This window comes from Topomyia yanbarensis, chromosome 2, assembly GCF_030247195.1.
Source record: "Topomyia yanbarensis strain Yona2022 chromosome 2, ASM3024719v1, whole genome shotgun sequence".
Taxonomy (NCBI): Eukaryota; Metazoa; Arthropoda; class Insecta; order Diptera; family Culicidae; genus Topomyia; species Topomyia yanbarensis.
The window spans coordinates 12877911-12904039 of NC_080671.1; the positions used below are offsets into that span (position 1 = coordinate 12877911).

The 26129-nt window shown below is 39.2% G+C and overlaps 1 protein-coding gene across 4 annotated transcripts in view; it reads right to left on the reverse strand.

Moving 5' to 3' along the window:
• LOC131681398 (segmentation protein fushi tarazu-like) overlaps positions 1-25135 on the reverse strand; it is a 66056-nt gene extending 40921 nt beyond the window's left edge. The window contains exons 1-3 of one of the 4 annotated variants that reach the window (XM_058962157.1): positions 24981-25135; positions 22509-23250; positions 8612-8875 (exon numbers count right to left, since the gene is read on the reverse strand). In XM_058962157.1, the coding sequence (XP_058818140.1) occupies positions 8612-8875; positions 22509-23112 (868 nt within the window). In that variant the 5' untranslated portion in view covers positions 23113-23250; positions 24981-25135. Of the gene's footprint in view, positions 1-8611; positions 8876-22508; positions 23251-24189; positions 24291-24719 lie in introns of those variants that run through there. The other 3 variants (XM_058962156.1, XM_058962154.1, XM_058962158.1) reach the window with 3 other exon arrangements.
• Between the last annotated feature and the right edge of the window lie 994 nt (positions 25136-26129).

Consider the following 26129-nt stretch of genomic DNA (forward strand, 5'->3'; position numbering starts at 1 on the left):
CGGCCGCCTAAGACGGCTTTTCATGCCCCCAGAGAACTTACCAAACTTCTGAGTTAATATCTCATCTATTTTTCAGCGAATTTTACCGATTTTTACAAACTTGATTTCCAATAAAAGATGTGACACTCCAATTAACTGCTATTGATTTTTATTCAGATCTGACTTTTCTTCCGGAGATATAGGTTGGTTACTACGGTCCCTTAGGAATTTCCCATATAAACCATTACAATCGTAATACATCAGAGATTCAAAATCTACTGAAATGGAATTAAATTGTTTTGCTTCGCAGATCTAGATTACTGATGGCCAATAAAAGATTCTTTGAAATTATTGTCCACTATCGACAATTTCGGAAGTTTTGGGCCTCGGACATATTCCTTAATAAAAGTCACATCGGTGTTGACTGAACCGATTCGGTGTTGACTGAACCGATTTTCACAAACCATGCATTAAATGGACGGTGTATGCTGTTGGGTTGCACCGTTGAACAAACCCTCCTTCCCCTTTCCCTCCCGACGTTTCACTGGTCACATTGGCCACCATAAAAGGTTCTGGCAGTCCTGGAAAAATGACCATCTTTCAAAATTAACATACTCACTTAAGTTTCTCGAATAGTTTGGCCGATTTACATAAAAAAATCTCAAATGCAATATATGTTATCCCCATTTCGTTCGTACCGGTTATACCCCTAGAAATATAGACTGCATCGTCCGGTCACATATGAAATTCCCATATAAGTCTGAACAAAAATTTTGTTTTCAAAGACCACATGAAATTTCAGCAAATTAATTTTTTTTTATGACGAACATCTTTAAAATGCATGAATCGTCGAGATTTGATGTTACCTCGAAAAAAATTGAATGAGAAACTACTTTTTGGAACTCAGCTGATTTTGTACCGTTTTGCTTTTCTCATATAAAGAAAGGCTATGCAATTGCTCAAAAAATCGACTTTCTATTAGATTCAGTGCTTCAAGATGGCAAAATGTCTTTGTTTGTTTTTTCTCAGAGATGGCTTAACCGATTTGCATAAATCTCAAATGAACGGCATAACGCTTCCACAAGCTGTTCTTGAATTTTTAGTTGATCGGAATTCCGGTTCCGGAGTTACGGATTGAAGAGTGCGGTCACACATCAAATTCCCATCTTCCCATATTGATGTCCGAAAGATGCAATGCATATTCAATTGGGTTCTACATTATTTGGATTTGAGGGTCTAGATCATTGATGATCAATCAAAGTAGTTTTTGACCACACCTATGGCGGTTCTTGATGCCGCCGGGGAACTCGTCAAATTCCTAAGCTAATATCAAACCTTACTTATGTTCAATCTCCCTGCAGTACCGCCTGCATAACGCTTTTATTTGTGGAAATATTTGATTTTGTTTTGTGAAATTCAGTCACAGCTTCCACCATGTTATTGTCAAATCGATTTTCCGAACTAATTTAACCTTATTCATAAAGCCCAAGGTTGTGTAACAGTATTTGCAATGTAAGTTCGCGATATTTGCATATCATAATATATGCGTTAGCAGTGAAACGTTACGCCCGTTAATTTTAGTACATGGCTCATCTAGCCCGGAGCACAACCAAAATCGCGAAGCGTTAGATTAATAAAAATTATAATTAATTTATCTCATCAGATATGCTCTCATACTCGCTGTAAATCGGTTACAACTTATAATTAACCAATCAGAACAAGCCATCTGTCGCCGAATACATTCGGATAGCCTTCTTGAGGCGTCAATTGATCATGTTATACCTCTTGCATATTAGTCGTCGAGCTAGGCAGTTGTTTCCAAATTTAGTTGGCCACAGAACCAGAAATCTTATAAAGTGTAGTCTGAGGACAAAATTATTCTGTTTATAAAAGGCACTACAAGTTAAATTAAATTATTCTGTTTATAAAAGGCACTACAAGTCGCCGACATATGTAGGCTAATTGTAAGATTCATTGTTAGAATCGTTGCAAATCTATACCAGGTAAAAACAACTAACTTAACTAAAGTGTGGCTTAATAGTAAGTTGTGCATCGTTCGAAGGTGATAACCTTCGATTGAAGGTTTTAATTGCAGGCTGAAAAATCGTTCCATCGACTGCATTCGACACGCTTGTCGATTACCACGTGCTTAGTTCCAGGACAGCATCCTTTGGTCACGTGATAGCTACCGGTGGAACAGTTCTTGACTGGAAAGATGCCTTCACAGGCGCGCTAACTGGCATCGATAATCCAGGTGCAATCCAACATCAGTTCTTATACCGTTGAGTGCAACCACGAAAATTAGTCGCCGGCGATCCTTTCCTGCTTAATGAACGACAGGCACCTTTCAGCCTAGATACAAACGGGAATCTTCTCACGGACCAGTGTGAGGTGATCCAGAGGTGGCGGCAGCACTACGAAGAACACCTGAACGGCGATGCAGCAGACGACGAGGATGGCACGGTAACGTACCTGGGAGCACGCGCGGAAGACATTACACTACCGGCTCCGGATCTCCAAGAAATCCAGGAGGAGATTAACCGGCTCAAAAATAATAAAGGGGTTGACCAAATACCAAGTGAGCTACCAAAACACGGTGGCGAGCCACTGGCTAAAGCGCTGCACTGGGTGATTACCAAGATTTGGGAGGAGGAGATTTTACCGGAGGAGTGCATGGAAGGTGTCGTGTGTCCTATCTACAAAAAGGGCGACAAGCTGGATTGCTGTAATTACCCAGCAATCACCCTGCTGAACGCCGCCTACAAGGTACTCTCCCAAATACTATGCCGTCGACTATCACCAATTGCAAGAGAGTTCGTGGGGCAGTACCAGGCGTGTTTCATGAGCGAACGATCTACCACGGACCAGGTGTTCGCTCTTCGTCAAGTACTGCAGAAATGCCGCGAGTACAATGTGCCCACACATCATTTGTTCATCGACTTCAAAGCCGCATACGACACTATCGATCGAGATCAGCTATGGCAGATTATGCACGAGTACGGATTCCCGGACAAACTGACGCGATTAGTGAAGGCGACGATGGATCGGGTGATGTGCGTAGTACGTGTCTCAGGGACGCTCTCGAGTCCCTTCGAATCACGCAGAGGGTTACGGCAAGGTGATGGTCTCTCGTGTCTGTTATTCAACATCGCGCTGGAAGGTGTAATAAGAAGAGCAGGGATCGACACGAGTGGTACGATTTTCACAAAGTCCGTTCAGCTACTTGGCTTCGCCGATGACGTTGATATTATCGCACGAAACTTTGAAAAGATGGAGGAAGCCTACATCAGACTGAAAAGAGAAGCCAAGCGCGTCGGACTTGCCATCAACACGTCGAAGACAAAGTACATGATAGGAAGAGGTTCACGAGAAGAGAATGAGAACCGCCCGCTTCGAGTTTGCATCGGTGGCGACGAAATCGAGGTGGTTGAAGAGTTCGTGTACTTGGGCTCACTGGTGACCGCTGACAATGATACCAGCAGAGAGATTCGTAGACGCATCGTGGCAGGAAATCGTGCTTACTTTGGCCTCCGCAAGACACTTCGGTCGAACAGAGTTCGCCGTCGTACGAAGTTGACCATCTACAAGACGCTGATTAGACTGGTAGTTCTCTACGGGCACGAGACCTGGACCATGCTCGTGGAGGACCAACGCGCACTTGGTGTCTTCGAACGGAAAGTGCTGCGTACCATCTACGGTGGAGTACAGATGGAAGACGGCACATGGAGACGGCGAATGAACCATGAGTTGCATCAGCTGTTGGGGGAGCCGCCCATCTGTCATACCGCGAAAATCGGACGACTACGGTGGGCCGGGCACGTAGCCAGAATGTCGGACAATAGCCCGGTGAAAACGGTTCTCAATTGTAATCCGACCGGTACAAGAAGACGTGGCGCGCAGCGAGCACGATGGATCGACCAGGTGGAAGACGATTTGCGGACCCTTCGCAAACTGCGTGGCTGGCGACGCGCGGCCATGGACCGAGTGGAATGGAGGAATCTTTTGTATACGGCACAGGCCACTTCGGCCTTAATCTGTTAATAAATAAAAAAAAACCTTTCAGCCGCTATCCGCCAGGCGGTACCGAACGGCAACTAGTTCCTGAGAATTTCGCTGGCGTGAACCGCTGGAATCGTGTGCAGTCCTTTCCGATACAGTGTTGAGCAGCGAATAGAAACCGGCACCTCCCACTGATGTGAGCCGGTGTCGAACAGCAGCAAGGTGGTAATAGGACCGCTGATTTTCCACGTCGTCGCAGTAGCACCACATCTTCAAGTAGCAGCCATCCAGATTCAACTTGCCATCGTAAACCCGGGTTGCCACATAATATATTCGCGAGCTAGTTCATGATTCCTAGCAGAATAGCAACGGCTGATCATTAGTGCTCGTAAAATAAAGGGCGTCCCACATCAAATTGCATCACGGAAGAACGCTGTAATGCAAATTACCTAGTGGACCGATCCTTATACAACTTTCAGGCAATAAAATATAACCCATTAGTAAGCTTTTGGCATATTTATTCCATTCAACTTCAATACCATAACCGTACGCTCACATCTTACGCTTAACACTACTTATTACAATCTATACGCGAACGGAGCTCTTAGCGGAATGAACGAACTTTATATATGTTTTTCTACCATTTAATTCCACATAGTGGAATTAAATGATAGAAAAACATGTATAAAGTTCCACTCATTAGGTTCTGTACAACATCTAGCTGCAGCTTCTTCGATACGGAAACCCGAAGTCTTCTTTAGATTTGACCTGCTTGATATGCTTCCGTAGTACCTGCTTCATAATTGCCCAGTATTTTTCGAAGGGCCAGAGTTCCGGTGCGTTGATAGGTTCATGTTCTTGATAACGAAAGTGACCCCGTTGGCTTTATACTACTTCAGGACAACACTTGAATAGTGGCGCGAAGCTAGATCCGGCCAGAAGATCGTAGGGCTCTCGTGTTGCTTTAACAGAGGATGCAGACGCTTCTGTAGACACTCCTTGGAGTAGATCTCCCCGTTTACAGTCTCGGTAGTCACGAACGGCGCACTCCGTTTGCCACATGAGGTAAACTTTGAAAGTTTCTGCTTCCTTACTTCCTCCGGAACATCATACTGCTGGGCGGTGCAGAACAGTGGCCCCGGAAGCTACAGGAAATCCACCTTGACGTAAGTTTCATCAGCCATAAGGCTTCGTCAGCATCTGGGTGTACACTGTACAGTTCCCGGTCCCACGACTTTCCCACCGTATACCGTTCGTCACGATTTGGAGCCTTCCGCTTAAACGCTTTCCCTACATGCTTGTTATCCTGATCGCTCATAGAACATTCATTCTAACTGCATTTCTCCTTCTGTTTGATGCTCAGAGTTTGGTAGTAATGACTCATCGTTGACTGCACGATTTCGATTTGTGTTCCGATGTCCCGAAAAGAGAGTTGAGGATTTTCCAGGCGCTTGCACAAAATCAATTCGCGACGTTACTTTTCGGGAGATGCCATTTTTTCCTATTTTCGAAAAATTGACAGAGGTAAAAATACAGTGTAAATCACACACTCTAAACTAGTTCTACCTAAACTTCCAAGAGAAAATACCCAATGGGTTATTTTCTGCAGCGTGTTTTCCGTGATGCAATTTGAAGTGGGACATCCTTTAGCTCACAAAATTGGAAAATATGTTTCATGGATTCGTGCACTGGTTCATGATTCCTAGTACATGATTCATGATCTATTTTGAGTGCTCCTGATATTTAGAATATATTCCTAATCATTGTCAATTTCATATTAATCTGCTCATGTTGATGAAATTTTCGCGTTAACTATTTAACAAAATTTGTATTTTTTCATGAAATATCATATAGTTATGTCCATCTGCTAGCGACTAATACTAGGTCCGACCAGCAGACATACGAAAACTATTAAGACTTCGAACAGCGCTGTTCGTTTGACAACGCTCAATGTGATGACCGGATAGAAAACGAAAAGTGCGCTGAACACAAAAAATACATCATAGAGCCACAAATTGTGTTCGTGATATAATTCACAAAACAAGATACCGCGAATCAGTCACATTTTTATGATCTAGTTCATATTGACAGGTTATTCCGAGTAAACAATCCGATAGTAATCAAAAATGGCATATTGCCATAAGGGGAAGAGAAATTTTGAATATCATGAACATGAGTTACATTACCCCAAGTGTCAAATTCGAAAGTAAGCTTAAGATCAAAATATCACGATAATGCGCTTATAAATTACGAAAATCGTGACTTAGGTTCCAATCATGAACATAAATTACGCTACTTGTGACTAAAACATGTGAATTATGTGAATGGAAATTACAGAAATCGTAACTAAGTTTCTGAAATCATAAACATAAATCACACTACTCTGCCAGAACAATCCAATACGAAACATCGGACTAAAATAGCATGATTGCGTGAATATAAATTACGACAATCGTGACTAAACAACTGAAATCATGAACATAAATCGCGCTACACTCCCAGTAGAATCCGATGGTAGATTCATGGTAACGTGATAATAAATAACGAAAATCCTGACAAAGCTCCTGAAATCGTGAACATTGTTTAAATGTTGATCATACTTTATATAAACTAGTGTCACTGGCTGACCGTGGTTTACAGAAAAAAAAGATGTTTCCAGGTATTTGTTCATGCAAATAACTTAGTTCCAGGATTTGGGTAGGTGTTAGCTCGATTGAATTCCGATGACCCATTTCGTTTATAGGGCAAACCGTGTTCCGAAGCCATCGTTCCATCAACCAACCTCGCCCTTATATAATGTTTGCATCAAATGAATTTAAATATTATAAAAATACATTCGATTCCTTACGGAAGGTAAGAAATTGACGCGTACTTTTTTATTTGATCTTTATATATAAACAATTTATATTAGGTGGTTCTTACCAGATTTTATACCACCTTTATTATCCCTTTATCTTGTCTTCCGTCTTGCGAATGCTCTGTACAGTTACAGGTTGATGTTTTCCTCAAACATTTGGTTTAGAGATAGAATAATGTTTTTTTTTTGTGTTAAGCAGAGAAGAATCTACCAGCGTATTTTTGCAATATCTTACTATCTGAAACGATAATGAAATGAATACTTTCATTGCACATGAATATTCTATTCTAATCATCAATTTAGGCTGATGGTCACATCATTAGCATTTCTAGCCGAAATGCTAACGATGTAACCATCAAGAATACGTCAAACAACCATAATTGACCCCCTTCGACACCAGTTTTGCCTTACCAAGCCGTAACGCGAGTGGCGTCGTGAAAACTGTTCAATAGGAGTTGAGAAGTGTTTGAAGCAACATATGATGTTGTTCAATGCATGTGGCAAACGTACTGAACCATTTGTGATCAAAGGCACCATGAACGATGAGATTTTCAGACCTGAGTGCCTCCACAAATGGCTTTTGGAGAATAGAATTCAATTGAATTGTCGTCAATTAAGCGAATTCGTTTTTTTAATTTAAAAAATTTTTTTAGATGTTTCGAAATTTTACGTTTACGCGAATTAGTGGCGGAGTATAAAGCTAGCAAAAAGTCGAAAATGGCCGATAGGTCTATTGTTGCCACCTTCAAATCGGAGGAATAAATTCTTCATTTAATTTAATTTAATTTCACATTGCAGATAGTCTAACCAATTAACTAATTAAATGAACATCTTTCCAACGACGGGTTCTCTTCTTATGTAAGGTTTTGGCAAGAACGCCCAACCTGGTGAAATCCACTGGAGAAGGGGTTAGCTTCGAACTGGTTTTTCTCCTAACTTTGTTTATCTTGGAGCCTTCGCTCGACGAGTTGCACTGCAGAAGCGGCAAGCATCAATTCCGTTGGAGGTTGCGAGAGAGTTAGCGAGAAATTGAAATACAAGCAGGGTGGGAAACGAAGCTTCCACGACCGGGGTAAAAGAGTTCGTTTATGAACTCAACTGTAATAAATTTGATTAGGCCGGCCGCGAGTTGAGATAGGTGTTAGGGTGCCTCTACTTCTGCGCCTTTGCACAGTACTAATTGAACCCAATATTTAAATTTAAACTTAAAACATTGTTGAACCTATAATTATTGGAACTTTTGAATCATGAATATTACTTTGGAGTTTTATGAAACATCGAGTTAATCTTTTTACATTCTGGAAATACTTACTACAGATTTAAATGTTTCAGTTTGATCAGTGTTTATTACCTTAGAAATATGTAATTGTTTTTTATCATCTGATGAGACTGCTTTCTTAAGAATTACATTTAACAATACTTTTTCTATATCGTTTCAAGTGCTAATAAAAAAGGTTCAAAGCTCTAATTTATTAGCGTAATGAATTGGGATTAAGGGAAGCTTCCAACTCTTTTTTCTGGTTCTATTTCTATCTAGTAGTGGGAAGCAAGCATCCAGCCGTTAATTGATGAGTTAACAGATCTGTACAAAATAAATTTCTAAATCCGGTAGGAATGTAAATTTCAGGGGGCCTTAATCGGGTTGCTATAAATGGAACGCTTCGAGTTTACCATGTAACGAGGGGTGCTAATTGATTAAATAAATCGTGCTTTCATCTTAATTAACTCAAGATGTTCTGCTTTCGTAATTGTTTCCAAACACTAGAACATATTTACCTGTGTCGGAATCGTTATCGGTGTTTGTGCCATGGGTGTGATGGGCGTTACTGTCGGTGCGGGTGAATGTCGGTAGGGTTGTATTAGGGACAGCCGGCAGCGGAGGATAACCATGGCCATTGATTAGGTCTACGCTTTGCTTCAGTAGCTCGGAGGCGGGTTTTGGTCGAAGCAGTGGATTCACCTCGGATGACTTCGAGTTGGTTTCATTTTCCGAGCAAACCAAGTTTAAGGCAACGTCCTGTTTTGGTTTTGCTGTTTTGTCTGTAATGAGAGATACATAACATTACTGTTAGGACATTTGTCGTAGTGGATGTGAAATGATTAATTTTCGATAAGTGAAAGTTGCGTTTCGATACTCAGTCTCACAGCCATACATCGGAATAATCTCTATTATTAAATAAAAACTAAACAATTGTCTTTTGATTTGGCAATCGAATCGCCTTAGGTAGGTATAAAAGTAATTTTGGTTTTGTTTAGGGATTAAAATTTAGGATTCGCAGTGAAATTAGATAATTTCGGTACTCTGCAATCAATTTATTTATATATATATTAATTAATTAAATAATTAATTAATTAATTAATTAATTAATTAATTAATTAATTAATTAATTAATTAATTAATTAATTAATTAATTAATTAATTAATTTATTAATTTATTAATTTATTCTTTTTTATTTATTTATTTATTTGTTTATTTATTTATTTATTTTATTTATTTATTTATTTATTGGAGCAGGGAAAAGCCCATTTGAGCCGAACACAAATTTGCTCTTTCTCGAGAGAGCGCAAAACCAAAATTAAACAAAACAAAATATTTATGAGATTATGGGTCAAGTTTTAAAATATCACTGTAAAGACGTTTAGGGGAAACACGGGACAAATGATGTTCCTACCACTGACAATCCTAATCTAGTCTTTTGTATCTACTGTGAAAATAGTCGCTGGTTTCGAGAATTGTTTTGCTGTTACTTTGTAGTTGAATTACGAGCTGTAAAATAGAAACGTTACCTTCGACATAATCGGAGGTGTTTAATGCGAAAAAACGTCTAATAAATATTTATTTCGTCAGAACGCAAATAAATGGTTCAGAAACCATTGTATGTCGTGATAAGAATTTGATTTCTACTTCATACTGAAATCCTATTAGATTATTTCTCAACTTAAATAGGTGTATCATATAAGATTTTTCAGGCTGGTGGCAGTGGCAGCCTTATAAAGGCTTCAGACACTTTATCCCATTGGAAATAACATTGAACGAAGGTTAAACCATAAATAATCTACCTGTAGAAGTGATACCTGTTCAAAACAGAATTGAAAATTCAGTTGTCATATTATAAATCGCTAGAACCAAAGCAAAATACAGTAAGTATAAAACTCCTCCAAATCTCCGATCAGGTGGGTAGTCTGCTTCCACGCCAGATCCAATGGTTCAGCCCACCAGTTCGGGAAAACGCACGGTTCTTCAAAATTATTCACCCTCTGCTTGAGGTGTCGTTTAGGAACAATCCCATAAAAATAAACCAAACACCCATTTCTGGTACGACAACAAACTGTAAATACCAGCTTACTAGGTTTAAGGTTTATCAGGGAAGCAAAAGTTACACATTCTTGAAAGCTGTGAAGTTTAAAGGCTCTCCTCCCCCTCATCCAGGCGCAACATTGCTATAAATGTCTGAGCTGCAGTTTGGCAATGAGCCCGGCATTGTCGAATAAAGGTTTCGGACGATTTAGCAAACAATTTTCAATGAAAGCCAAGAGATTGAAAATCAACATTATCGGCGTGGAAAACTAGTGACTACCTTTTTGGTAGATATGATTTTTGATTTTTTGCATGTTTATTATAAGAGAATGTAGTGTAGGATACAGAGGCCCAGTGGCAATTCTTTAGACAAAAGACAAACAACACCCATATTCTTGTTTGAATATGCTACACATTTAGATGAAAAGTAACACTTTGTCGCAATATTATAAAATATTGTATAAACTTTTCAAACAACCTAGTATAAGGTACAGAAAATGATTGAAAAATTCATTACATCCTCAAAATCTTGATAATTGTTGAAAATTATTTTTCGCTCCTTTCGCAGGAATAAATTAGCCAATCTTGTATTTTTAAACCATTTTAAATATTATTTTAATTCAATTAGTAGTGCGATTGGGCCTTCTTGATTTATCCAAAATATAAAGAAGTTGGATTTGAATGTTTCGTGTTCCACAGTAACTGACATCAACTTGATGTCAGCTAGACGACATCCACTAGACGACAAATCCAACTCCTTTAAGTCAGTTTTTGTGTCCTTAACAAATTGGTGCAACCATTTTTTTCCTATCCAAAATATGATTCCATGGTACGTATACGAAATATATAATTTCAAACAACCAATTATGTTGATTGAATTAGTTTGCTCCTTAAGCCAACTTTGATCTTGTTTCAACTCCTTCAGTTCCATGTTGTTTATAAACAACAACGTTTTTATAAACAACGTTTATTAAAAGCTATTATTTTTTGTTTTTTCCTTTTTTATCTCGACTAATACCATTTTCTTTATTAATTTATTAGCGACATTCGATTTATTACTTTATTACTTTTTAGCGACATTCGATTAGCTAGAGATTACTGAGTAGGGAAAGTTATGAAAATTTAGAGCCATAGTACTCAAGTGAGAGCAAGGATGTGAAATATACAGATCGGTAGACAGTGACAGCATGATTAGAAACAGGCTTAAAATCTTACGGACTAATCTTTAGTCTTCTGCTGGCAGGAGTCGAGCTTAGGCAGCATTACTAGGAAGCACTCAAATCTGCCAATATATCTCCCGGCAAAGACAGGCTTGTCTTTCTTTACCATGCGAACCGACAAAACAGAAGTCATCTAACATATGTCAACGATTACAGCATCAAGAAAATGCTGATGTTCATCTCTGTTTGCCTTTCGAATGCCGGGGTAGTTTTTATTTGACTATTGCACTATGGTCCCAAAAGCTGTATTTAGGAAAACAAAACTGTTTGCGCCTAAACCATTGGTTTTAGTTATACAGTATATTCGGCAAACTTTCTTAGAACTTTCTTGCCGATTTTTTTTTATATTAGGGATCATCCATAAATGACGTAGCATTATATGGGGGAGGGGGGAGTTTTGTATTTTATGATGATGTGTGACGACAGGGGGGCTGGGGGTCATGTCATGCTACGTAGCTTTTTTAAAAGAGAATAGAATAGCATTTTTAAAAAAATTGCGGTGGCAAGGGGGGCAGGGTTACCGTCAAGCTACGTAATTACCAGGGCGTATTTAGAGGAGGGTGGTGTTAAAAATCACGCAAAAAATGCTACGTCATTTATGGATGGTCCCTTAATTACAGTACACAGTTACAGTTACAGTAGTGGTAGTTTCAAACATCGTTAATTCTAAATCGGCCAAAAAAGTTATCTATGCTCACTTAAGTAAATCCTTTTTGGTTCGGACTAGTGCTCAAAACGAGTGCTAGAAAGAAAATGCTTTAATTCACGTCTTGTTATCTTAAAATGAAAGCTTGAAACGAGTTTGTTATTCATAACAGCGGAAATTATTGTATGCTTTTACAACATTTATGCAATGTTTGAAAGCATAAATTAAAAATCAATAACAATGACAGCTGTCGGTAAGCTAAAGGTTTTCAATTCTTTGTTACTATAAACAAATAAAAGTAAGAGGTCTGAAAATCGCTAACCGCGAACTGGCAAAATAACTCATAAGCATAATTCCCTAGCATCTCTAAAATGCATGTTGGCGGTACTTGCTTTATTGACCATGTAATAGATAACTTTTATTTAGAATTTACCATGGTATGCTATTAACACTATTGTAAGTTCACGCTATCATGACTGTTTTTTTTTCAAAAAGTGTCACATATTCATGACTTTTGGCATTATCACACACATTGACTATTTCTCAGTTGATTTTACCATAAGAGATTGAGCGATGAAAGCGTGACCCCTTAAAATTACTATTTCTCACTTGTCATTTCATACATTGATTTATCGTAAATACTTTGTTTGCATTTGCTGAAGTAACAAAGTTATTGGGGGAGTGTGAATCTTCTTCGCGAGCGGTTGACTCTTGTAGAGCTTTCTTCGAGTCGTTTAATTTTCATTATTTTCGGCGCAGTTTTGCTGCCTCCCGGTTATCGAAAGTGTCAATAAGGGTGCAATTTAACGATTATACAAAGTGAAGTGGCTTATAAAAGCATTTTCGGCATATTTTTGAGTGACGCGAGTGGTGACAGTTTGTGAAAATCGAATTCCGGCAAATGAAAGAATATCTTTTCCTCGCATTACGGGCCGTCGATTCCCGATGCAAGGACAATAAAAGTGCACAAAAAACATCTAGAAACACAGTGTATATTCTAAAAATAGTGAAAAATGGTTTTTCAGAGAAAAAAATTCAATCCGAAAAGTGAAAAAAGATACGGCAATAAGAAAAATTAGAATATTCAAATAATCGGCGTTTCACCAGCGACTAGTGACTACCAGGTGTCGCCCCAAAATTCTTCGCCCGAAAAATAGGTGGCAAACCAGCCAGTCGGTGCTCAGCTAATTTCGTCCGCGTCCCTTGTCACCTATTTTTTTATTGGGTGTTTCCTAGGCGTCATTCATCTTTGGAGCCGCCTTGGATATTCAACTGTTTTTTTTAACTTTCTTTTTTTGCGAATAAGTAGAGGTTTTGATTCTTTAATATTCGGGATTGCAGATATTTTGTCGCATGTAAATTTTGGGTGTTCGTTGATGTGATGGCACTGTAAGGGAACACGTACACTGCTGGTCAATAAAATAGGTGTGAGATAAAAGTACATGAAATTTTGTTTTTTCTCTAAAAATATGTTTATATTCAAATATGTTATAGTAAGGCACAGTCGTAAATATGAAAAAGAACACTTTTATTTGTAAATTAAATGTTATGTTGAAATCATTCCTTTACATAATTCGATGTGTGTTTTTGGTCAATATCTTGCTGAAACTGTCATGTAAAGGCACGTTATCTTTGGCATAGGACTGCATGACATCCTTTAGGATGTCCATACTTTAGCCTTGCATTCGAATCTTGCCATTATAGTGGCGTTGCAAAGAATAGGACCTGCGCCATTCCAAGAAAAGCAAGCCCCAAACCTCATTGTTCTCGCCTCCGTGCTTTACCATATTTTGCGTGTGCCGCAGATCAAACTGTTTGCACTTTGGACGTTTAACGTTTAGTTGTGCATCGGAGGAAAACAGGTTTACCTGTGATTCTTCCCTCCGAAGGATATGTCGCCATGTTTTGATTCCTTCTGAACCAGGCCCATTAACGCTGTTGAAAAGCAAATTGCATTTTTCTTCAAAGGCGTTGGCTTCGAAATAGTGGAATTTTCTTAGCAACTCTTACTGGAAGATTGAAATTTTACGGCCTACAGCGAACTGTTCTCGGACCTACCACTTTTCCAATTTGTGCTGAATTGGTCTTGGATGACGCGAATGGATCAGATTTCGCTAAAATTGCAATACGATGGTCAGCTGCTAAAGATGTCTTCTTGGGTTTTTTGCGTGTTTCCTTTTTTTAAAGGTTTTAAGGCATTTGTAACGAAGACCGAAGCTTAGGCAGCATAACTAAGCATGATTCGTAGTTATGCTGCCTAAGCTCGACCCTCATAAGCAGAAGACAAAGATTAAGCCCGTACGATATTAAGCCTGTTCTAATGACCCTGCCACTTCTAGTTTTCTGATCTGTTTACTTCACATCCTTGCTCTCACTTGAGTACTATGGCTCTAATTTTTATAACTTTCCCTACCCAGTAATCTCTAGCTAATTGAATGTCGTTAAAATGTAAAAAAAGAAAATGTGACTAACATATTCGAAATAAAAAAGGAAAACGTATTATTTGTAATTTTCATATTAAACAATAGGGATCTTTAATTTGGAAAAATTGTGCCAGTTTTTCATATGTATTGATAGCGGGTATCCTTACGAGTACACTCATATCATTCTTAAACCTTAATTATTCATTTATGATTTTTAAATTTAAAAAAACCAAATTAAACTCAACCAGCAAACTGACAGTTGTCCTACTAAATGACGTATCTGCAAATATCTCGTTCGCCTTATTGTTAACCGGGACAGCACCCCACACAGCATGATCTGGTACTTTTTCAATCCGCTAGCAACCTGCCATCCCAAGTTTCATCTGCAAACTATGGTAGATCTGATAAGGCAACCTATAGGGTCGTGCAAGTCGCATGGGTTTGGATGTGTTATTATCCTAAAAGGAAACAAATTAAAAAATGTTTTTTTCAATAGTTTCGGGCCAAAAAATTGAAAAAGGACTGAGATATTAACTCACGGTACTAATCTGCATCAGAATATGCCTTAACCCGCACACCCCTAAAGATCCCTATTAAGGGCGATAAAATGGCGCATTCCCTGGGCGATTTGGGGGCGATTTAAGGGCAGGCAGAACGGCCAAAAATGACGGCGGCAAATCGCCCAAATGTTGCATTTGAAATAGCCCCCTAATAGACCTTTCTCGTCAAAAAATTTTATATGATAGGATGCTTCCTTTTTTATCCCCAATTCGTTACTGCCGATTGCCGCGATGATTTGGTACCTCTAACTATTGAAAAAATCAAAAATAGTGCAAGCTGCTCATTTAACCCCATATTCTGAATACCTATCTTGCCTTGTTTCCCCGTATTTTTACACCATTTGGATGAATTTCCTGTGGGGAATACTAAAAGGATGCCAGCTCTGCATATATATTAGTAAATCTGCAGATTTTGCATTTGCACTGCAGATGTTTTGCAGATTACAAATATTTAGCAGAACAAAGCCTATGCCAGCCAATTTATACACAAGCCTTCAACATTTTTGATCATTTAAAATATATACATACTACATTTCTATGTCAAATTTATTGAAGATTTTTGTAGCAATCTGCAGACTTTTATATTTTCACTGCAGGCTATTATTTAAATAGACCTGGCATCACTGATGCTGAAATGATGCATTCATATTTGACAGGTATATAGAGACATAGAGCATTGCATGAAAATGTATAAACTCACTTTTCTGACAGTTCAGTGTGCTTGTTTACCTAAGACTTGTTTACATGGACTTTTAAAATTTACATTACTTGAATACTTTCGATGCTCTTTGAAAGACTATCAACTCAAGAGGGATGAGAATTGGAACAATGGGAACCTGGTGCCACATTATGCAACCAATTCGAATCGACCTTTTCACACAAACTTGAATACAATAAACCTTTCGTTTCGAGATGCGTAATGTCACCCCTGGTTCATACATTGACCAATCGGCGCTGGATGAAAAACCCGGTGGCATATGCTGAATCGTAAGATCAAGCATTGGGCTATAAAACGATTGCTTTCTGGATGATGGATAAGGATTTGTACACATTTGTTTGTTTGCTCGTCGGTTAAGTCCTAACAAGATGATCCGATTTATTACTCATTTTTAGGTGGTGAAGTTTACCTGAACTTTATAGGTAACGAATTCGGTTGATGATAAGTTGTTGAAATGATCGTTCAATGCCCATACCGAAAAACGTTTCCATTGGTCAGAATGCCTACCAGCGTATGATAGCTGCAAACATGAGGACAACAAGGTTATCGCTTTCGAATGGAACAATTATTTATTATTCGTGTTCAAGTTCCATTACAGCAAAAGTTTCGTCGATTGACGATTATCGCATTGTCGTTGATTTAGCCGGCAAATGCAAAACAGTACTCGGCACTGACGATAAGGAGTAAGAAGGATTTGATAGGAGTGATAAGAATGCAGAGCATTATACATTCTGGAAGAATATCAGGGTGGAGAAATTATATGTAAATTTATATTATATCCCGAGTTGCCATCATTTTTGCACCGCAATAAAGCTTTCTGCAACTGCTGTCGTGTTCAAATTGGCAGGAAATAACTAGGCAGCGAATGATAAATTGCATAGTTAATTTATTTACTTTTTCGGAAGGATAAGTAATTAGTATGTTGTGAATATATATTTGTCGCCGGCGCCGTGTGTTATAGTGGTACCGGACGGAACCGTTGATCAGCAGACCGTCCTTGTCGTACTGCTGCTACTCTATCAGTCTCTCTCTCGACTGAGGACTACAATTTCGGTCGACTAAATTGTGCTATGAAAATTGTACTTCCTGGAATTTCACCTAACGAGATCAATTCATTGTGAGGAATTTCGCTGCGTTCCAATATTGCTTGCCTCTGTAGATGATAATGTGTGTGGATTCACTTCGGCAGCCAGGTCTTATGTTTTGGGTAATTTTGCTATCTTATTCTGCTGAATAAATCATCTGGCTAAAGCCTCTACGTTATACTATGGTCACTTTAAAAACGCATTGCTATTTAATCTTGTAGCTCTTGGCAAGTCGGTGCTGGCACTGTTCTCGACTAATCCTGGCACTATACCGCTGACGTCGCACTTATTACGGTGATCAAACTTGGCGAGAGCGGCAGTGGTTTCGTCGGAATTGTTCACTCGACAAGCAGGAAGTGCAAGGACTCTGCTACTAATACCTGAGCCCCTCGTTGAAACCTTCGTCCTGTCGGAGTGTTAGCTTCGTCCGATACCGGAGCGTATTGCTGAACCGAAGCAGTCTGCTACTGGCGCTGCTTCCTTCGAATCGGAATCGCTGAATATTCCCGTTAGCCGAATGTCCAACGTGGCCCAAGGCAAACCGATTGCAGCAATACCACCAACCGTAGCTGAAATTTTGGCCTTTAATCCAAGTCCCTGCCATTGACATAGCGACAGACGAGTGCGGCGCAGGTTGGACCATCGGTTGACTCGGTGCCGGACAGGGCGAAACAGCTGCAACAGGAGCGGACCTAGTATGGGGTGTAAAGGTCATCAATTGCCATAGATCACCAAAATGCTCTGCGACTAACATTGTGAACAAAACAAACCAAACGAAATTGATCGCAACAACGATAAAATAATCTAAATTCTACCCAAACATTTGAAAATGAGAAAAAGGCAAAAGAAGTTTTGGTCGAATTCATTATAATTCTATTTAAAAATTGAATACTGTTTTATTTAGTTTGATTGCGCATATTGTTTACATCAGACACACCCCTTAATTCATTGAGTACGTATTTCACTGCCTTTATAATCCTTTTGGAATCAGTTACAATAGTCCTTTATAATCATTTTATAATAAGTGTATTGCTAGTTAGGACTTTTATATCAGCCGGGCTCTTTTATAATGTGTTATAAAATCATTATCAAAATTCTTCATAATCCATTGTTGCGTTATGTTTATGTACATGGCCAGATAGATAGTTTTTAACTGGGACGGAACGTGTGGATACGAAAAAACCTAATGTCAATTGTAGCCAGGGGGAGCTGTCAAATGCAGCCAAAATGAACCGTCAAATGCAGTCAGGGGGGCTGCCAAATGTAGCCAGTCCATTTAAAACATGTGAGGAAGAAAGAGTGGCTATGCAAGACGAGAAATAAAATGAACAGAAAAAAGAAAACATCTATCCACAGGTTCTGTCCCAGGATTTTAATAGAGAACATAAAAATTCGATTTATTTGCATTTGGCAGTAGGCCTTTTTCAAATGTTTGGCTAGAAATTCCTTGCTTCTTCAATGAATCATGTACAAGAAAAGTAAAAATGTTAAATTTAACGGAACAATGTATGATGCCGACATCAATTAAAAAATACAGCTGAGCGACCTTGTTGGGAAAGTGTTAACATTTGGCAGCGAACCAAACCAAGTTTCTCATACTATGATCGAATCAACAAAAATTCCAAGATCATGTAAACAATCTCTTTGAATTGTCAAAAAAGTGAGGTTAAACATTACCATGCAACGTTCTCCACCGAGAGGCTCACTTTAGTTTGTTTACATAACCAATTAACTTTGTACCGCGACTCACCACTTCATTTGCCGCATTGCCAGGAAGCCAAGCAAAAATATACAAAACAGTGCTGCCCAAACACATATTTTGAGTCCCACCATTCTTGCAAAGGTGAAAAAATACTCAACATTCTTGCATTTTTTAAATTTAAAAAAATCATTAAAAAATCACGATAGCTCTAAAAAGTCTCATTTCAGCGGAAATATTCTTAAAAATGTGTAGTCTTTTGAATAAAATAAGAAAAAAGGGGGTTAGGTCGGACGAGAAAGGTCTATTGCCAGCAACTTGCTGGCAAATTGAAGGGCAATTAGCGCAGCCGAGTTGGCAAATAGCCCCCCGTTAGCCAGCAACTTCCCTTTTTGACTGGGATCGAACTGCAAGTCACTTTGCTTCCATGGGATCGAACGAATCCTACACAATAAGCTGAAAACTAGCAACTTCAAAACCGTAGCATTCTAGGAACTTTTCTTGACGGGATAGAATGTGTGGAAAAGCGGGCATCGAGCGGTTACATTCGGTTACCAGAGCGACGGCACACCAAACGAGTTGGTAATCAGCTTTGTCGTGCTGGCCAAAATGCGCCAACGCGTAATCAAGTAGTAGACGATCAGCGAAAGGATGTATGTGGATCAAAGGCCGCTTCTACAACTACAGCATCGTCAACGTGCACTGCTCTCACGAAGCGAGACCCGAGAACGAGAAAGACGCATTTTACGTGCATTTGGAGTACGCGGCATAATGGTAAGCTCCTCATTAGCGACATGAACGCCACCCTTGAAATCATCTGATTAACAAACTGAGAACCAAATCGACCACGTTCTAATGAACGGAAACTTCTTCTCCGACATCACAGTGCGAATATAGATTCGGAATCACCTACAGGAAGATCAGGATACCGAGGCGATGGAGCATCTGCACAGAGTTACGAAAATTCTACGAGTAGGTAAATCGCTCGAGAAAAGGCTATGTATGAAGATATACTAATGGAGACCTTCTCACGACCGAGTGTGATCTGATCGATACGTATATTATGACGAAAATCGAAATAGCAGTAGACGGCGAGAGTATCGCAAGAATCAGTCTGGGGATATACGCAGCTGACGACAGATTCCCAGCGCCGGATCTACCTAAGATTCATGAGGAGATCGGACGGATGAGGACTGATAACGCCGCTGGTTTAACGCCTAAAACACAACCACCCCCCCCCCCCCCCCGCTACGACACTGCGCTCTGTGAAATCCCATGACTTTGGAAGAAGTCACTGGACACGAGAGACACAAGAGCAAGACTTCCCTCTACGAACGGCTGCTGCACGAGAACGAAGATGGACTGAGACAAGCATATTTGACCAGGGTGGCCAGATAGAATTCCTTAATATCGGTAGGGTCACTAAAAGTTTATCGGTAGGCCGGATTGTTGTCCCAAAAACGTATAGTGTTGACATGGTTGACATAGAATTATAAAATACTGAAAACACAGATCTCAGACCAAATCCAACCCAAAAATGAATGTTGAGTAGGATGTGTCCAAAATCAATAGTAGTTTTCGCTATGGATAACAAAATATCGGTAGTTTTGCCGTGGTCGTCTGTGAATCGGTAGGGAAGACCAAAATCGGTAGGACTACCTATAAATCGGTAGGTCTGGACACCCTGTATTTGACATCCACTGTGCAATGGCAATGCTGCCAACACAGCAAGTATGCCATAAGCAGCATTAGCGAGGGGTAAGAGACTAAGTGATTAAGTCTTTACCTCACTCGTTCCACTCAATTCGTTGAGTTCGGTAAATGTATGTGTGCTTATGAGTCGCACATCGGTTACTTGAAGATAACCGACCCTTTTTTCAAACTTAGTCTCAAATGGTCGGTGTTAGGTCAGATCGGACTAAGTCGCAAAATCTTAAAAAATGAGATGATGATAACATTAGATAAGTAATTTTCACAGCTTGGTGTTAAATTACATAGATTTGCAGGCCAGTAGTCGCTTTGATCGCATTGGCCATCTAGGACAGTCTTGACCCCCGAGGACTTGCAATGTTCACAGTTAATTTCATACTTATTCCTCATAAAATTCTTGGCCGATGTCCACCATCTTTCAAATTTGAAGTGATTGATGCAATGCTTCAATTGGCTGTTGAATTTCATCACGATCTGACTTTAGTTGGTTAGTGTGGACCCATTAGAATTACCCATATACCTCTTCCATCATAATACACGGTTAAAAACCACAAAATGTGATTATTGTAACCACTGAAAAAAATAAATTTCGACCGGAGTTCTGGCAACATTGCCCACATCGATTGTCAAATGAATTTTGTGTAGTTTTGACTTCAAGTTATTAGTGGATACGCGAAAATATCTCGATTATACAAAGTATGTTCGCTATGCTGCTATAATACGGAGCTGAATTCTGATGCATCCTAAATATGTAGATATTATTATCATAAATTATTTGCACAACTAGCTGTCGGCTCTTTAAACATGCCAGATCGAAAATGATCGGAGATTATCTTCAGATTCCGTAGTTTCTGTCCCAGCATACTTTAAACTTCTTCACCAGGTCCAATGACGGACAAATTTACACCAATTGAATACATCTGATCAGATTTGATACATCGAGACATTTAATTTAGTAGGGTAGACTCATTAATCATTAGTAGGATGTCACACTATTTTGGTTGTAACTCGGCTGACAGTGGTTGGATTGTGCTAAAATAGATATCAGAAGCCTTGCTTCGTTTTTAAGAAGCAGTAGCATAAAAAAATTAGTTTGAAAAATGTAAAATACTCGCGTTTGAGCAGAACGCTTGCTACCATGAATTCATGCTACCATTTGACGTAATGCGTTGAATAGAGATAGCAGACACTGCTCTAACTAATGTATTTAAATGGGTGGGATTAATACAGGAACTAAGATGAATTTGGGCACAATAACCCTAACATCCAACTATGTGTAAGAAAATATGAAACTATTTTGAACAATTTCTGTCTTGAGAACATTGATAGGAATACATTTCGATTTTTGCTCTATTTTGTCCGTTCCTATTTATGTACGAATTTAAATGTGGTATCGTTTTAGGGTGTATGTGGTAACCACGTGATGTATTTGGTTATGCGTCATAATCACTTTAATCGCTCCACTCTCGGCAACATGGGGCAATTTTTATGATTTCAAATTGACCAATTTGCCTTTCTCATATAGAAAGGTTATACAATCGTTCCAAACATCGACTTTTTAGCCGAGGCCCGGAGAGTCGACTCAGTTCGACAAGATTGCAAAATGTTTGTGTGTGTATGAGTCTATGTGGCAAATGATATTGCCTCTGTTTCTGAGATATGGCTGGACCGATTTGCACAAACTTACTCTTGAATGAAAGATACAACCTTCCCATCGGCTGATATCGATTTTGGTTCGATCGGGATTTTGGTTCCGGAGTTACGGGTTGAATAGTGCGGCCACACTGCAATTTTTCATTTAAACTGGTACCGCTATCACCACTATCAAAGTAATGCAAAATTTATTAAAATGGGTGCAAATTAAAAATTATGTTTTTTTGTTTTAAGTGTTTCACCATTGACACGTAGCTCATCAAGTTCGCGCCTGGCGAACCGTTGTGTATAAGTGCACAATTATATTGAATATAACCAGTCATGAAGTCATAGTTTGGAAAAATGAGAAATGCACAATTGCTCCACTAGGTGGATTAAAACTGGTTTTTATTTTTCTAACTTGGAAGTGTTGTTCATCAATTTTTTTTTTAAATTCTGATGAACAACATTTCCAAGTTAGAAAAATAAAAACCTGTTTCAATCCACCTATACAAGTTGATTTATGTTCAAATTACTCGATATAAAACGAAAGAAAACAAAGCAATCTCACATTTTATAGGGGAGCCTTATTGATTTGTCCAATACTATACATAAACAAATTTCAAACTATATGGATATAGGCACCTACCTATACTTGAATATATTTTTACGGTTACTTACCTTCTTTTTCCTGTTCCAGATCTGCAATCAACCAATTTTTCGGCACGTTTCTTTTATTAATGGGCATCCTAGTTACTGACTTTCCCGTGCCCATGCCATCGGAATGATCATGCTCATCAATCTTATTGTCGAATTTTTTAATTACACTAGTTTCATTTCGGTTATTCATTACGTCATTATTGTTATTGTTCAGCACACTAAATCTATTGTACACAACCGATGGGACTGCAGTTTGAATACTATCACCATGTTCATTGTTGCCATTCAACCCACTCGTACTGTAGGATAAATCCGTTATCTCGATATCGATTGATTCTTCATCCTCGTTGTCGACATCGTCTTCCACCTCATCACGATATTTGCCATTCGCCGCTACCTGCACAGCTTTGCGCTGATCTACGGCATGTCCTTGAATTTCCTCCTCCAAATCACCGCTTTCGCCTACACTTGCACTACTGCTGCTGTTCGATTGCAGCTCTGGATCATTGGTACGGCCGAGGAAGTCTTCCCCCAGCCGACCGCCGGCGGTCATGTTGAGTATGTCCAGAACACGGCTGTTGTTGTACTCGAAGGATTTTGTTACAAAGTGGGCTAGTTGTTCCATTTTCCACTGTTTATTTTCTCACTTCTTTTTATTATCAAATTTCAATGCTAGTCATTTCGTTTCATCTTGAAATTTATGCAAATTGTTGCTCAGAGTAATTTTTCTCAAAATGTTGATTCATCTAATATATGTAGATTTCTTTCCCATATCCGAGAAAGTGGACCATTAAATATTTAGTAATTCACGAATATGTTTCACAATTCAGGTTCAAATTGCACAATATTGAAATTATCTAACTTTTCGCTATGTTCTTAATGGTAAATTAATAGAGAAGAGATTAATGAAAGATGAATAAATTGAATTACGACAACAGAAGATTATCTAGCGAACCTTCGCTGCTTTGCTATTCTAGAAAAAGTGGCAAACGCCATCTTTTAAAGACTGAAGTTAAGCTTTAAGTTCTAAAAAACTTCTTCAATGGTTTCTGGATCTTTTCTGAGAATTCTCGAATTACTCGTCAAGATGTGAAACTGGAAACATAGGTGCTTATAGTTCAAGCCAGTTCGTTTAAAATATTTGATGGACAGCTATCTAAGTAAAAAATGAGTTGAGAACCAAAAAATCTCCCTTTGTTTGAGTTCGATATTTCTCTAGTGGCGAACAGAAAATGCCAAAAAAAAATCATAAAAACAAGTTACAGAAACGAAACACATGTTGTAAATTTGTGATCAAAGTTGTCAACTAAAGTGTCTTAAATTAATTATAGAATTTGCGTTTCGACTTCGTTTCATCAAAAACCGATACTAACTTAATGACAGGACTAAGCTAGCGCCGGATTGACGTTAGTTCTAAAAACGAAAACACAATTTGTGTTTCTGAGTAAAACTCTAGTCCTGCGTGATATCCCGCATGAAGTAGAGTAAAATGTCTTAATAATAAAGCACGACTGATCTATGATAACTGTGTTTATGATTTCAGACAATTTTGTTCCTGATTATTGAAAGATTTATCAAAAAAATCAAAGGATGACATTTGTATCATCACATCACGAAACACGAACGAAATGTCCCATTAATTAACCAACTTTTGCTACTCAAACAAAATTGTTCCTCACAACACGTATAAATTGAATTCCACCATATCGTTAGCAGTATATCCATATGAAGTTTGTCCGCATTCGAAGACAAACTATCCGTCGTTAGTAGAGAAACTTTTGCTGTACATGTAGTTTCACTCCACAGACACTGCAGGTAAACTATATGCTCGTTATCCAAACGACACTTCATTCGACTTCCTTCGTATGTCTCTAATTTTCCACTGTTAGTTAAATCCTTGTTTTCGATGGCAAAGGAAAAACTTTTCTACCACACAGACACTAGTCCGCTAGTTCTACCGAGTTTATTCCACCTGAACTGCATGAAAAAGTCCATCCAACCCGTGTGGCACACCAGACGATAATGACACTCTGAAACTGCACTCCGAAAACCACGGGTTGACAGTACCTGCTCAGCGCCCACTTTAATCGCAAAACCACTCCCCCACCCGTCTGGCGATAGAACATCAACCCAGCATCCGTTTAATGCGTTCACTCAATTGAATGTTTGTGTAATGATTGTAATAATAAAAAAGTAATCAAATTGAGTGTCGTACAATCGACATTAACTCACCAACACACACCCGCATACGCTAAGAGCGGTAAACGTTTCGCGACACGGACACTTGAAATATGCCACAAATGTACCGGAACCTGTAGCCTCCCGTTCTGCCACCCCACCACTGACGCTACTCAGCTTGAAGTAGTCCCAGGGGGAAAATCACAGTTCTTGCGCGACGCGATATTTTTCAACGCCATCCGACGGTCTTCAGGATCGACGAAAGTGATTTTTCGAACTATTTCAGCGAAAGGACTTCGACGAATGAGACCGTACCGCCATCCAATCAAAATCCAATATTCATGGTGAGTGCTTATCCTGTCGATGGTGCAAGAACGGATGCTATCGTGGATGAAAATGTACTGTGACGAAAAGGATTTCCTTGCTTCCTTTCCAACCACGATTTATTCGAGTGGGTGGTGGTAGGTGAAAATACTCCGATCCGATGCGCTCGCCTGCTATGTGTGTGCGTTGGTATTGGAAATGAAAGCGCGCTGATGTTATCCTTGTTCTGCCACTTTACGCTGATGTAAAACGATGATAGAGATGTTGGTTTTATTGCTTTTATGTCTGTCTCGCTTACCCTCGGCTGGGTGACCAGTAGGGTGGTAGAAGAGAGTGTAAAAGAAAGGCGATTTTCATAATGGGTGCTACACGGAGATGTTGTCTGCGCCGTCGATAAATGGTCGTTTTGGGAGACTTTTCGGTCGTATCCAGCCGTTTGATACAATTTTAATCAGTGTTGATAGTTTGACCCGGATAATGGAGCACGGCGATGGTTCGACTTTATGAGCGTAAAGATTAGGACCTGAATTTTCGGGTGGCAACAGGCTGGTATATTTAGATCATGTTGAAGTTACTGTTAGTACCAGGTTTTATAAGGCCGATTGGGCTTTACTATTGATACTGATTCTAATAATCATTTGGAATCTTTTTCGGATATACGTTTACGTTCGAATGTTATGAAAATGAGAAAAAGATTAGAAAGTGAATCGAATTGAAGGGGTTTCTGCTTATTTCTACCTCGATATGCTTTATCATAGGCAGGCCCGTAGCGTGCGGTTGGCCCCCACGAAGGGTGCCAACCTTAGTGGGCGCTGAAATCTTTATGTGTTTTATAAAATTAGTCAGGATAGAAAAGCCATTTTCTTGTATTTTGTTGTTTGAAAGTCGAGTTGATAAACAAAGTCAATGTAAACATAAAAGAGGCGCACAACTAATGCTGATTTCGTTTTTAGAGCGGAGTCGCTCTAGGTTCGCTCTGAGCTGTCACTTTTGTATGGATTTTGTAAATATTAGAGCGAACCTAGGGCGACTCTGATCTAAAACCGAAATCGGCATAAATCTCCGCCAAAGACGCCAGATGACCACGACACGGCTCTGTCAACCCCGTTCAGATTTATTCACGATAAATTGTGTTCATCG